The following is a 15,231-nucleotide window of genomic DNA, read 5'->3' as shown; positions in this document are numbered from 1 at the left end:
ATATATATATATATATATATATATATATATATATATATATATATACTGTGTGTATATATATATATACAGTATATATATATATATATATATATATATATATATATATATATATATATATACTGTGAATATGTATATATATATATATATATATATATATATATATATATATATATATACAGTATATATACACAGTATATATATATATATATATATATATATATATACTGTGTGTATATATATATATATACAGTATATATATATATATATATACAGTATATATATATATATATATATATATACTATATATATATATATATACACGTAGGGCTTGAGCCGGGAGGTATGGAAGGTGGGATGGATGCGGAGAGTAGCCGGCAGCCGCAACCGGTACGTGACCGGGTTGATGACCCTTTGGTAGGGCTGGGCGAAAAATCGATCAAATGAATTAATTCGAATTATTTTTTGCGGGCGATTCATAAAGTAAGTAAATCGAGTTTTTTGTAATGGCGCTTTTTGGCCCTCCGGAGGTCCCGTAGCATCAGGTTCCTCACCCACGAGCGAGCGATAACACACAAAACAACAGACAGCAAGCGACCACATGGCGACCGGTGAAGGCGGTGAGAGTGGGAAGTTTGTTCCGAAGAAAGGGATAAAATCATCTGTTGTTTGGAACTGGTATGGGTTTGCTGCAACAGACATAAAACAAGAGACCCCACGCTGCAACCTTTGTCTAAAACCCGTTGCAGTCAAAGGCAGCAGCACCACTAACTTGTTTCAACACCTTAAACAGAGGCATCAAGCCGAACACGAAAAATGCCAGTCTCTCCGAGACGAACAGAGCCGCAGTGACCAAGAACCAGTGGCTAAACAACAGCTAACCGTAGCCGAATCGTTCGCACAGGGGACCGCATATGACAAGAAAGGGGCCCGGTGGACTACAATCACTGACGCGGTCGCTTTGTACATACCAAAAGACATGGTACCCATATATACCGTGGAGAAGACGGGGTTTATAAATTTGATGAAAACATTGGATCCCAGGTATGAGCTACCCAGCCGAAAGTATTTCAGTGAAGTAGTCTTGCCGCAGCTGTACAGAAACACACGCAAAAAGGTTGGCAGAGAACTGGAGGAGCTGTCCTTTTTTTCGGCAACAACCGACATGTGGAGCAGTCGAACAATGCAGCCTTATATGAGTTTAACGGTGCATTTCATTAACAACGTGTGGGATTTACGTAATATTTCCCTCCAAACGTCATACTTTCCCGAGGACCACACCGGTGAACTCATCGCCAAAGGACTGAGAGACGCCCTTGACTGCTGGAACCTGTCTGAGAATCGTCTCTCCTGCATGACGACTGACAGCGGGACCAACGTGATTAAAGCCCTGAAAGTGAACGGATGGCCAAACCTCCAGTGCTTTGGACACAAACTACACAACGCTATCGGTAAGTCTGACAATAAGTAAAATAAAATATTACATTTCGACAGAGCACATCAAACCACAGCCAAGCTGGATGACGCTCGTCTTTCACTACTGTAGCAATGGAACTTGCATTAATATAGTTTGTGTTCCGCCCGGAGGTTTTAGAGTGTGACACTGCAGGAGCGGCAGGTAAACATAAATGCTACCAGTTTGACACTGGAAAGTTGAATAAAGATTTCCTGTTGAGAGGGTAAAGTTCAAAGTTCAGTTTGGAAATGATTGTCATTAAATTGAAATTGAGTTTTGTATTTTGAAAATGGATGAATTTGGTTTAAAAATGTATTTTATTCTACTGCAAATTGAGCCTCCAAACGCTCACTTTCACACCCCTCCCCTCAGGTTCAGTTTAGCTCATTTAAATTTGCTTCTGAAACTGAAAATTGTATTTCAACCCGGAGTAATTCAAATTCAGTTTCTAATGGCACATAATTCTGCTCATATTAATCGTGTCCTTTTGAATACTCTTTCTTCTAAATATGTTAATATTATTTGTGCTTATTTATTACTGTGCTGCTGCAAAGTTCTGCCCATGGATTAAAAAATAAAAATAACATACACCAAACAAATATTCAGTGTAACGACTGCAGGAGTTACTGTGTTCATACATAAGACATACAGAAGAAATCATTTTAGGTGGATGTAGTTGTTTATTCAAGTCCCCAATAGTGATGTATGTCTTTGTGTTTTATTCTTTATCATACAGAGAATGGTGTTAAGGATCCCCGCATAGACCGAGCCATTGGAGTTTGCAAGAAGATAGTTGCTGCTTTTTCCTACAGTTGGAAGAAAAGAAGAGAGCTGGGTTTAGCTCAGTCAGAGCCGGGCCTTCCCCCTCATCAGCTTATAGTAGAATCTCCAACCAGGTGGGGCTCCCGGCAAAAGATGATCGAGCGATTCCTGGAGCAGGAGAAGGCTATTGCCCGTGTCCTGGGGTCTGAAGTTAAAAGCCGCCATCTCGTGCCCTCTTGGCAAGACATCGAGGTTTTGGAGTCAGTAAACAAGGCGGTTAAAGCACTCCAAGATTTTACAGATGCTTTTCAGGGGAAATGTATGTTAGTGTCTCATACATCAAGCCTGTTATCCATCTGTTCAAAACAAGTCTTTTGCAGCCTGAGGACAACGACACAGAGCTTACAAAAACAATCAAAAGCAACATACTGGGATACCTTGTTAACAAATACAGCGATCCTGTCAAAGATGAACTGCTGGACATGGCCTCTCTGATGGATCCAAGATTCCGGACATCCTACATCGACCCAGACAAGGTGGAGCAAATCAAAAGAAGAGCTGTCAGTGAACTTCTGTCTTTCCCCACTGACAAAAGCACACCACAGCCTGGTCCAGTTGTGCAGGTGGACCAAGAGGCAAGGCCTCAGCCAAATCCCAAGAGGAAAAAGACCTTAGCAACTTTCTTCAAGAAGAGTGTGCCAACCCCTGGCCCTGACCAGTCGGAAGAGGCTAAAATAGAGACTGAACTTGCAACTTATCTGCTTATGCCAGAGGTAGATCCTGACACTGATCCACTGCAATGGTGGAAGAGCAACAAATCAAACTTCTCAAGGCTCAGTCACCTGGCCAAGAAATACCTCAGTATCCCTGCAACAAGTGCCCCATCTGAGAGGCTATTCAGTGTGGCAGGGGGAGTTGTCACATGCAGCCGAGCTTGCCTCAAGCCAGAGGCAGTGGACAGGCTGATTTTCCTTGCCAAAAATGTGTAAATGTTATTGACTGAAAACTTAAGCACAAATCTCATGTTCAGCAGCTCAACCAAAATGTGATTTTTCTCTCCGGTTTCTACATTCAGGGACACAAATCGTTTGTTAAAGTTATTTTTTTTAACCAAAGTTGGCACTTTATCAGTTTCAGTTGGAGTTGACTATTATTTATTTTGCAATTTTTGTACTCTAAATTTTTGTTTACATTAGTATTTTACCCAAGAAGTTTTGCACTTATGTTTTTATTTAAAATTATATGCAAAGTAAATCATTTACCGTAAATGCAAGTTAAAGACAGATAATTTTTTTTCTGTTTTTGGATTGAAAAGTAAGATACATTTATCCCTGTTAGTTGTCGCACTGTTTGGGTTGGTTTAGTTTTACCTGTATTTGAATGTATTGTTAATGTTTGAGTAAATGGTGTTACTCTAATGGGAATGTTTGTCTCATTTCAGTCTAGACAACAGAGTATGACTCAAAATACACCTGGCACTTTGATTCCAAGAGGGTTTTCAGTTATTCACTATTCATCCCTGAAGAGCATTACACATTTTGCTTTTGATTAAATAAAAGCAAAAGTAGCTTCAAGTGGTCTGCTGTTTGTACTTCTTGGTGTCCTTTTCTGTGTGTGTGTGTGTGTGTGTGTGTGTGGGGGGGGGGGGTTAATCGGAAAAGATCGGAAATCGAATTAAAGCAAATAAAATCGGAGATTTTATTTTTTGGCCATATCGCCCAGCCCTACCCTTTGGATGGGGTATGGGCCGAGGAACCGAGGGGCGAGTTTCTTGGACCCGGCACGGACCCGAAGGTCAGCCGTGGACACCCAGACCTTGTCCCCAGGAGCATAGGAGGGACCAGGACGGTGTCGACGGAGATGCTGGTGAGCACAGCTGGTGTTAGCTCTGGTTATGGAGGCTCGTGCTTTGATCCAGGCGCTCTTGCAGCGTCTCACAATGGCTTCCGCTGCCGGAACGGCGACCTCGGGTTCTTGGTGGGCAAAGACCGGGGGCTGGAAGCCATAGCAGACCTCGAAAGGGGACAGCCGAGTGGCAGATGAGGTGTGAAGATTGTGGGACAGCTCCGCCCAGAGGAGGTATTTAGGCCACTGCGAGGGTTGAGCCGAGACAAAACAACGAAGGTACCGACCCAGCTGTTGGTTAGCCCGCTCCGTCTGGCCATTGGTCTGCGGGTGGTAGCCTGAAGAGAGACTGACCGATGCTCCCATCAGCCGACAGAAAGCTTTCCAGAACCGGGCCGTGAACTGGGGCCCCCGATCCGAGACCACGTCGACTGGGAACCCGTGGAGGCGCACCACGTTCTCCAGGAACAGTTCCGCTGTGCGTTGGGCTGAGGGGAGACCCGGAAGGGCGATGAAATGGACAGACTTGGAAAAGCGGTCCGTAACCGTCATGACAGTGTTGAGGTTATTGACCGGCGGGAGACCCGTGACGAAGTCCAGCCCCACGTGGGACCAGGGGCGGCTGGGCACCGGAAGAGGTCGGAGGGCACCAGCCGAGGCCTGGTTGGGGTTCTTGGAGCGGGCACAGACGTCACAGGCGCTGGTGTATTCTTTCACATCCCTCGCCATGCCTGGCCACCAGAGGGCTCGCTGGAGGAATTTAAGAGTTCTGGAGAAACCAGCGTGGCCAGACAGGCGTGATGAGTGGGCCCAGGACAACGCCTCGCTGCGACAGGCCGTGGGGACATAGAGGCGACCCGCGGGGGTCTCTGGAGGCGCGGGGTCGTCCCGGAGGGCGTTCTGGATAGCTTCCTCCAACGGCCACCTCAGTTGGCCCAGGAAACGGTGTTCCGGGAGGATTGGCGCTGGCTCGGACGAGGGCGTGGAGTGGGTGAATTGGCGGGAGAGGGCGTCCGCCTTCTGGTTCTTGGCTCCCGGGCGGTAGGCGAGATGGAAGTCGTAGGGTTCAAAGAAGAGGGCCCAGCGAGCCTGGCGAGGATTAAGCTGCTTGGCAGATTTAATGTGGGTCAGGTTCTGATGGTCAGTCCAGATCGTGAAAGGCCGAGTGGTGCCCAGAAGCCACTGCCTCCATTCCTCCAATGCCCATTTTATGGCCAGTAACTCACGGTCGCCCACACCGTACTTCTGCTGGGTGGTGGAAAACTTCCTGGAGAAGTAGGCGCAGGGATGGAGCCTGTCGTCGGGCCCGCCTTGAGACAGGATGGCGTCGGCGCTGACGTCAGAGGCGTCGACCTCGACCACAAAGGGAACTGCAGGATCTGGATGGCGGAGGATCGGGGCCGAGGTAAAGCGGGTGACCAGGTGGCGGAAGGCCCGAATGGCGTCGGGAGTTAGACGAAACAGCTGGCCAGGGGAGCCTGGTCGAGTGAGAGAGGTGAGAGGGGCTACGAGGGTGCTATAGTTCTTTATAAAACGGCGGTAAAAGTTGCAGAAACCCAGAAAACTCTGCAGTTGTTTCAGGCTGGTTGGCAAGGGCCAGTCCTTCACCGCCTGGATTTTCTGAGGGTCCATGGTTATCCCTTCGTCCGAGATCATGTAGCCCAGGAAGGATATGGACTGCTGATGGAAGGAGCATTTCTCGGGTTTACAGTACAGGTTGTGGTCCAGGAGCCGGGTCAGGACGGCGCGAACATGATGGATGTGTTCGGCCTCGGATTTGGAGTAGATCAGTATATCGTCCAGATAGGCGAACACCCACCGTCCCAGCATGTCGCGGAGGACATCATTAATGAGACGTTGGAAGACAGCAGGGCTATTGCATAGTCCGAAGGGCATAACCAGGTACTCCCGGTAGCAGCTTGATCTCCATATCATATGGCCGGTGAGGTGGCAGGGAGGTGGCGCGCCGCTTGTCGAACACCGCGGCCAGGTCCCGATAGGGCAGCGGCAGGTGGGGCGGTGTGGAGCCGGGGCCCCCGTCCGGAAGACCCGCCGAGGATGGAGGAGGAACGAGGTGGGTCTGGCACGAGGTCCCCCAGCCCAGCAGGCGGTTCTGGGACCAGGAAATATGAGGGTCGTGGAGACGGAGCCAGGGGAACCCCAGGATTAGGGGAGAAGAGGGAGCAGAAATTACCAGGAAATGGAGGGTCTCCTGGTGGCCTTGGGTGATCATACGGAGTGACTGGGTTCGGTCTCGGACTGGGTAGGGTTAGAGAGGCCTACCGTCCACCGAGGTCACTGGTATAACTCTCTCCAGGGGTTGTAGGGGGATCCGTAGGCGTTTTGCCAGATCTAGGTCCATGAAATTGTCCGCGGCCCCCGAGTCCACCAATGCGTTTACGTGGAGTGAGGCCTCACCATGGAGGAGGGTGACAGGAATGAGGAGACGGTTAGTAGCGACAGGGGTAGAAGAAGACCCAGACTGAGCGACCCCAATACTCAGTGGGGCCCCCCGTTTCCCGATCGTAGCAGGCAGTCCAGGCGTCGGTGGTCGGGAGAGCCACAGTAGGCACAGAGGCCCTCGCGCCACCGTCGTTGTCTCTCCTCGGGGGGAAGGTGGCCGAGCTGCATGGGCTCCTCCGCCAGCATGGGTACAGGAGCCGGCGTGGGTGAACGAGGGCGAGGCACCGGCGTCCTGGGTGGACGCGTGGATAACTTGGGTCGAACCAGAACCCGCTGGTCGATGCGCAGCGCCAGATCAACCACCTCATCCAGGGTCTGAGGCAGCTCCCTTCCTGCCAACTCATCACGGATGTAGGGTGCCAGCCCCTCCAGGAAGGCGGCCCGCAGAGCGGAGTCATTCCACTGCAGCTTGGCGGAGATGGTGCGAAACTCCGACGCATAAGCGCACACCGAGCGTTCTCGCTGGCGGAGTTTGAGAAGGCGTGTCTCTGCTCCCACTTCGCTGCTGGGGGGAACAAAGGTCTTCCGGAGAGCGGACACAAACGCAGCATAGTCGTTGCAGGCAGGGGATTTGGAATTGTAAAGCGCAGCAGCCCACTCCGCGGCACGTCCGGAGAGCAGGGAGGTGAGATGCGCCACTCGGGAGCGCGCAGATGGGTAGCGTCCAGGTTGGCACTCGAACTGCATGTCCAGCGTGGCGAGCAGACCATCGGGGCTCCCCGTCTCTCCGTTCCACCTCTCCGGCAGGCTGAAGTGGGGCTCCTCCCTAGGAGCAGAGCGGGTTGGCTGCTGGAGTGCAGCGATCTGTTGCTGCTGATCGTTTGCCTGTTGTTGGAGAGCCGTGAGAGCCGTGGATAGACACAGGGTGTGGTCGGACAAGGAGTTCACCTTGGTGTTGAGCTGATCTACCATGGAACGCAGCTGCACGTTCTCGTGGCGGAGACGATCGATCTCCGTCGAATCTACTCGGATCTCAGTCATCCTGTCGGGCTGATCAGACTGGATGAAGGAGACGAACAAGGTGAGACGTTTAACAGTTTTATTATTTCTCTGGTCGTATCTCTGTGAGGAAGAAACGATGACTGAGATGAGAAGCCGGTCACGGCGTCTTCCATGTATAGCCTTGCTTGGATGTGACGTGGAGGGACTCCCCGCGAGGAGCACGCTGGGAGCTCCCCACGAGGAGCATGTCGGGAGTTGTGGTCCGAAGGTCAGCCGGGAGATACCTGAGTCCTGACATATATATGTACATACATACATATATATATATATATATTTTATATATATATACAGTATATATATATATATATATATATATTTTTTTTATATATATATACAGTATATATATATATATATACTGTATATATATATAAAAAAAAAATATATATATATATATATATATATATATATATATATATATATATATATGTATGTATATACACACACACATACATACATATATATATATATATATATATATATATATATATATATATATATATATATATATATATATACAGTTATAAACAAAACAAACCAAAGAAGGGATGAGTGAAATGTGTTCATGACACTGAAGCACCAAAACAGTGTTCTTGATTGATAAGCAGTAAACATAACAAAACACCAATAAAGTAATACATATTATATATATATACATACATAGTTATATCTGTCTACATAGGAATATGTACATATGTATCATAAACAATAACAACACTAAGAAAATAAAACAAAAACATAAAAAACATCTGCAAAAGTGATGCAATCCAATATGGCTGCCACCTGATGACGTCATAATATGCAAATTATGTGAGTGAATTTGTTCCTATCACAAAATTTGGCTCATACTGAAGATTTTTCTAACTTACAATATTCCTCTGTCTCTAACCAGATTTAAGCTACAAACTCTTTAAACAGTGATGTAAAAAATTCATATTTTACTGGAAATGCTATGGCGCCTAAAGGGTTAACTGGTGTGGTTGAGTACTTTATCTCTGTTTAAGGTTTTAAGGTTTCTTCTCATCCAACTTGGATTTGGTTTGTAATTAGTGAAAGTGAAGCCACCAGAAAATAACAGGGTTAAGAGTGGGCGGACTGGGACCAGAACCAGAACCAGTTCCATTCTATAATTATACATGTTTCCTCCATCTCACTGGATCCCTGCTGCAGCTTCTCCTCCTTTCTCTGGTTGGAATTAAAGCGAACATATTATGCAAGTCAGACTCTTGCATGCTTTTGTCCTGCATGTGGGCTGGGGTCCAGCAGGGTTTCCCCCAGCACTTTGCTTGCCCCCGCCAGGCTAAGCGTCATGCCCCGCCCCCCCTCCCCGACCCTACTGTGCCTGCTGACACGAACGGCGCAACGGAGCTAGAGCCCTCCATCAGCTGTTACTGGTGAGAAACAGCCCCCCCCCCCACCCCGATATTTCTATAATTTTAAATTTAGGCCTGAAGTTCTCTCTAATGGCCATGAGTGAGCGCAAAAAAAAAAAAAACACTGGCATGAAATGGAAATATGCAGTGTTGTTCTGACTGACATAAATGAGCCATGGGATGCAGAGCCGTTTCTAGCTTCGTGGGGGCCTTGTGCAAGATGCTGCTCCGGGACCCCTATCTTACCAAAGCTCAGCTGAACCACCACACATTAGATTATTTATAAACACACCACGTATGATCCCAACCCAGTACATACAAACTAAGCATTAACTCATTCACTGCCAATGACGACTTCAGTCAAGCTCACGCACCTTGACAGTAAACACCAATCATCTAAAAATGATCTTCACCTGTGTGTGCGTCAGTGACGCGTCACGTGATCAGCGTAACGTCACGTAATGGCCTGGTTTTAAGACTCACGGGTCAGATACACAGCCTGGGTCACCTTGCCCTGGCTACGACTCCAATCTGCATTAGAGTCCTTCACATGAGACTCAAAGTCTGCTACCACTCCTTTAATCTATGCAGCTGTCTGCTCATCTGACGCTATGCCAACCAGCAAGAAGAGGACATTTGAAGATTTAAAAGAATCATTTAAATAAACTCTTTTTACTGCTAATCATCAAGGTTCATTATAACTGTTTAATTACTGAAATGAATTATTATTCTTAGTTAATAATTATTTATGATAATCAGTAATGTGTAACTATGACAAGAATCATGCACACTTAGTCAGCTCACACAGGTGACAGTAACTAAGTTACAGGTAACTAGCACTCACATGATCTCTTCCCATAACACCAGAACCAGGAGGCGTGTGTCTGAGGGTTTGTTAAATCTTCCTTCTACATGTCAAAACCTGATTGGTTAGAAATGATAACAGCCATCTTTTAAAACACAGCTCTCGTCAGTTGCGAGGGAGTTCTAGAGAAGTTGGGACGGCCGCCCAAAGCTCTTTAACCAAACAAGCGATTTCTGTCACGCTGGCAGGAATTGCTCCGACACAACAAAACGACACCTGCAGAACAAGCTGATGCTACGAGATTCCTTAAGAATCTACAGATGCAAACCAATTCCACCTGTGTGCATGCGGCATCTCTAGGACCAGAGAGTCGGTACCACTGGTCTCCCCTACCGGGCCCAGTACCCTGAGGCTGTTCAACGTCCTCCTCTGACCTCCGGATCCACGACGAGGGTCGCGTGATGGTGAGGTAGAACACAGATTGCGTCTGAATGCTCTTTAATAAGAACAACTTAGCTTATTGACAAAACCAAATGCTTTCTCCACCCAGAACGCGTCCTCTCTTTAAGACGTTCTGAGGCATTGCTTGACCCGCAAGCAAAACACACTTCACCTTAGATTCATCCATGCACAGGGTTGTTTTAATTCCAAAGTCTTTTTAATACCAAAACTTTTATAAATTGTCTTTTAAATTATCATGTTTAAATAGTTTAGTAATACATTTCTTAACCTTTTTAAACTTGACTCTTTCTTGAAATAAACACGGAGTGGGTGTATATTGATCACTGAACAAGCAAAGATCTTTAGATCTTCTGAATTAACAAATAACTTTTGCTATTAAATTAAATCTTTAAAAATAAATATTATAATATTTTGATTAACATAGACCAAGCAAGTTGGTGTATATATATATATATATATACATATATACATATATATATATATATATATGTATATATGTATATATATATATACATATATACATATATATATACATATATATATATATATATATGAATATATATATACGTATATGTATATATATATATATCCGTATATGTATATATATATGTATATATGTATATATATATACATATATACATATATATATACATATATATATATATATGAATATATATATACGTATATGTATATATATATATATCCGTATATGTATATATATATGTATATATGTATATATATATACATATATACATATATATATACATATATATATATATATATATATGAATATATATATACGTATATGTATATATATATATATATACGTATATGTATATATGTATATATATATATATATATCCGTATATGTATATATACATGTAAATTTCATTCGTCAATATGTTTGATCTTCTTAGGAATTAAAGCATAAGGTGATAGCAACAGCCTTTAATTCCTAGATATGTAGTTTATTAACCCTACATATATGGTGAGCCGAGCCAATCTTGTTCAAATCAAAACACTCAATTTTGTGTTTAATTCGATTAATTTACAAAATGGAGAAATTTGTCTCTTTATTTTCCTTCCCCCGGCTTACACCGGAAGGGAAGCTTTTTACAGTGACACCAGCTCCTTAAACAGCAAGCAAGCCTGTAATCTGAAGTGTTTGCTTCAAATTACATTCTAATTCCTAAAAGTAAGTGAATGTGCTTAACTGTGTGTTTATTCGTGAGATTCGTTACCTTGTCTGTATTGGTTTGCGTCACTCTGAGTCAGAGAAAGTAATTTCTCTTTCTTCACGTTAGCACAAAACTAATCGCTAGACAGTCTGATCATCTGTTAAATAGCATCTTTCCGGCAATTACCCGGACTCTTTCCGAGCCTTCGGAACAATCCAGATAGAGATCTGAAGAGTGATTGTGCTCAAACCCTGACACATCACTGATTGCACACATTTAAATCCGCTAGCTGGACTAGCATAGCCTGCTACGTCTGCACCCCATAATAGCGGCAGCGTTTGCACCTGAACACCGCAAAATATACGCTAAAACTGGCCTAAGACAATGAGAACCAGTGCACAGGTCCGTTGCAGTCAAAGAGGTTGTCCCATTGGACGTAAACTAACCTGTTCATTGAGCTCCACTGGCTACCGCTAGCAGCACACATCAAATTCAAATTGCTAACACTAGCATACAAAGTCCGAGATGGTATGGCGTTGAATTTAAGGGTTGAGTCCAGTTGCACTCCCAAATTTCGGATGGTGGTCTTCATGTTAGACGCTATAGGGCCCAGATTCACAGCATCACATGGGTGTGTAGGCATGCCAGGGCTAAGTACAATTACTTCAGTCTGAGCGTCATTCAGATGTAAAAAGTTTTTAGCTATCCAGGAGCGCACAACCTCTAAGGCATCTACAAGCGTTGATACCCATCGACCCCCCGCTGAAGGGGGAGGTAGATCTGACAGTCGTCAGCATAAAAATGAAAACGCATGCCGAACCGCCGAAGAAGATTCCCCAATGGTAGTAAGTAGATGGCAAAAAGAAGCGGACCCAGTACAGACCCTATGGCACACCCCACATGAGTCCCGCCCAGGTCGAGGAGGTTTCACCTACACTGACACAAACCTCCTGTCGGATAAGTAGGAGTGTAGCCATTGTAGGACTGCACCAGTAATTCCCGCCCAATGTTGCAGACGATCCAAAAGTATGTCATGAACGACCTTGTCAAAGGCCGCAGACAAATCTAACATCAAAAGAATGACAGCATCCCCCCCGTCACAAGCTAAAAAAACATTAGGGATGAGCCGGATACTCGTTTCAGGTGAGTATCCGGTACGGATAACGCATTTTTGACGAATACGAGCATGAGACGAGTAAAACGAGTCAATATCTGTAATCGTGCTGAAGGAAAATCTTCATTGGGTAACTGACTGTCTTCACGCTCTGTGATTGGCCAGTCACATAGAGCACCCGCCCCTCCCTACTTACAAAACTCTCTAGCCGACCGGGAGCACAGTCCGTCCGGCTCATCCACACACACACACACACACACACACACACACACACACACACACACACACACACACACACACACACACACACACACACACACACACATTAATCAACATTGTTTTGTTTAACTTTGTGTGGGAAAATGCCAAGAACGTTAAGAAAAAAATTAGTTTAATCAAATTAAAATAAAAAAAATATAGAAAGTTGTGTCTGGTTCTAGCGTTTCATATTTCCTAGTTCCTACTGCATGAGTTCAGATGTATTAATCCATGCAGTTAAATATTAGTGTTCTGATTTTATTGAAAAACTTGTTCTGTAACAGTTTCTTTACTATTGTGATCAAAAATGTTTAATCTCAATTCTGAGGCTGCTCTGTAAATAGTTTTCAAATAAACAATACACATATCAACTTCTGATCAATCCATATCAATTTCAGACTTAAAATAATACATTGATGTAAACCACGCCCACTTCCGGGTTATGCCACGCCCATTCCGAGTACAGATACAGATAATTTAGTTGGTTGAACAGATACAGATACAGATAGTGGTGTACTCGCTCATCCCTAAAAAACATCATTAAGAACCATTAAGAGTGCAGTTGAGGTACTGTGACCTGCTCTGAACCCTGACTGAAAGATCTCCCAGAGTTCGTGAATGTCTAAAAATGCAACCAACTGTAAGTATACAACCCTCTCAAGCAGCTTGGATAAGTAAGGTAGATGTGAGATAGGTCTGTAATTGGCTAACACAGATTATGCCAATCCAAATCATAGCTAGCGAATTAGCATTTCTCAAACACCTAAAAAAAACAAAAACTCGACCGTCCTACCATAACCCAACCCTCGGTTAAAAAAAATTTCTTTGCGTCGTTAATTTTGACAAGAAATTTTTATCTAGTTTTAGTCTTGGTCTTGTGACTGAAATTCTTTACTTAAGTCTCACTTTAGTCGTCCAATTTCTTTTAGTTTTAATCGACCAAAACATATGAATTTTTCTTCAAGTGAAATAATTTTCAACTTGTGTTAAGGAAATGTTAACTAAACCTAACTGAAACTGTAAAGAAATATGAAAAGTTTCACACTGATCATTACAATTCTAGATTTATATTTGTTTTAATAAAAATTATTATTATTACTATTGGAAAATTCCAAAATGAGCTGTGACAGTTTGAAATTGTGCCTCTCAATATTAATATCTGTGTAACGCACAATAATATTTGTAAACATGACAGGAAATAACATCAAACTATAAAAACATGAAACAAGATAAACTAAAGGTAAGAAATGTTTTCAGGTGTATTTTACGTCTATACTTTATATAGCACCTCTCAAGATGTAAATCACGAGGCACAAACATTAAAACATTTTTTAAATGATTAAGAAACATCATAAAAATGAGAAAATACATTTGTAAGGAAAGGAAGAGAGAAAATGAGTAAGAAAGAGGCAATCAGTGAATCGCGGGAAAGGTGGAGTTGGTACAAAGAGCAGAATAAGGAGAGGGTGATGAAGGTCACGCCAAAGCCTCAACAGGTGAGTTTAAAGGAGACCACTGAGTCCACTGATCTCAGGGTCAGGGGGAGAGAGGTCCAGAGTCTGGGGGCCACAGCGGCAGATAGTCTGTCACCTTTGACCTTTAGCCTGGTGCTGCACAACCAGTGGGCTTTGGTCACTGGACCTCAGGGACCTGCTGGGGGTGTAGGGACTAAGAAGATCCCCAATGTATGATGGTGCTTGTCCATAAAAGGCCCTGTAAGGTATTACTTTTACCTGGCAATAATGTACCAAGGTGGGTTGCCTGAATGTTTATTCCTCACAAAAACAAACCCAGAACACTGAACGCTGATAACATCAGCTGCAGCAGTGCCACCAGAACGTTAAACCGACCAGATTTGCCACTCGGCTTGTCATGTCTACAATGTGACAGACAGTGAAACTGAGAGTAGCAGTTTTGGCTTAATTGCGCCACAAAAGCTTATTTTACTGCAGCTTATTTTGCTATCATATCCTTAATAAAGTATTTCTAATCTTTTAAAGAATTATAGGCGAGGATGTGGACTGCAGGAACTTAGGGGCCCCCTAGTGGCCATGTGGGTGCCTACGCCTTTGCATAGTCGGCATATAGCAAGAAACTGCGCTGATGGGATGAAATAAGACACGAAATGTTGACCATGTTGTGAAAGAAATCTTTGTAACTGGACCTACTGGGATTTTAATTGATGACCCCTTGTCTGGACCAAGGCACCATAATAACTAGTTTATAACAATTTAGAATAAGTTCCCTTTAAATAGAGAATAAAAAAGCTAGATTTACTACAAAAAGAACTACAGAGAAGCTAAAGCGGAGCCCTGTATTTTATCACTTTGGCCCCAAACTTCTGCCCTCACAATGAAGACTAAACGAAAACCGTGGACAGATGGACTCACTCTCGTGGCCGGCTCCAGGAACCTCTTCATGCTCCAGCTGAAAGGAGCCAGGACACCTCCCGACCCATCCTTCCCAGCTGGGTGGGGGTTCCCACAGGTGAGCTCTAAAAAACACAGGTGTCAGCTGAT

The 15,231-nt window shown here is 44.2% G+C and overlaps 1 protein-coding gene across 5 annotated transcripts in view; it reads right to left on the bottom strand.

Annotated features, from left to right (window-relative positions):
- The window catches only part of pdzd2 (PDZ domain containing 2), a 369,757-nt gene that overhangs the window by 56,320 nt on the left and 298,206 nt on the right, over window positions 1–15,231 (bottom strand). For 4 of the 5 annotated variants that reach the window (XM_070546319.1, XM_070546322.1, XM_070546321.1 and 1 more), the window contains one exon: window positions 15,103–15,206. The exons of the other annotated variant lie outside the window; for it this stretch is intronic. In XM_070546319.1, the coding sequence (XP_070402420.1) occupies window positions 15,103–15,206 (104 nt within the window). The remainder of the gene's footprint in view (window positions 1–15,102; window positions 15,207–15,231) is intronic. 5 annotated transcript variants of the gene reach the window in all.

Source organism: Nothobranchius furzeri, chromosome 17 (assembly GCF_043380555.1).
Source record: "Nothobranchius furzeri strain GRZ-AD chromosome 17, NfurGRZ-RIMD1, whole genome shotgun sequence".
Lineage (NCBI taxonomy): Eukaryota > Metazoa > Chordata > Actinopteri > Cyprinodontiformes > Nothobranchiidae > Nothobranchius > Nothobranchius furzeri.
This window is presented reverse-complemented; position numbering and strand designations above follow the sequence as displayed.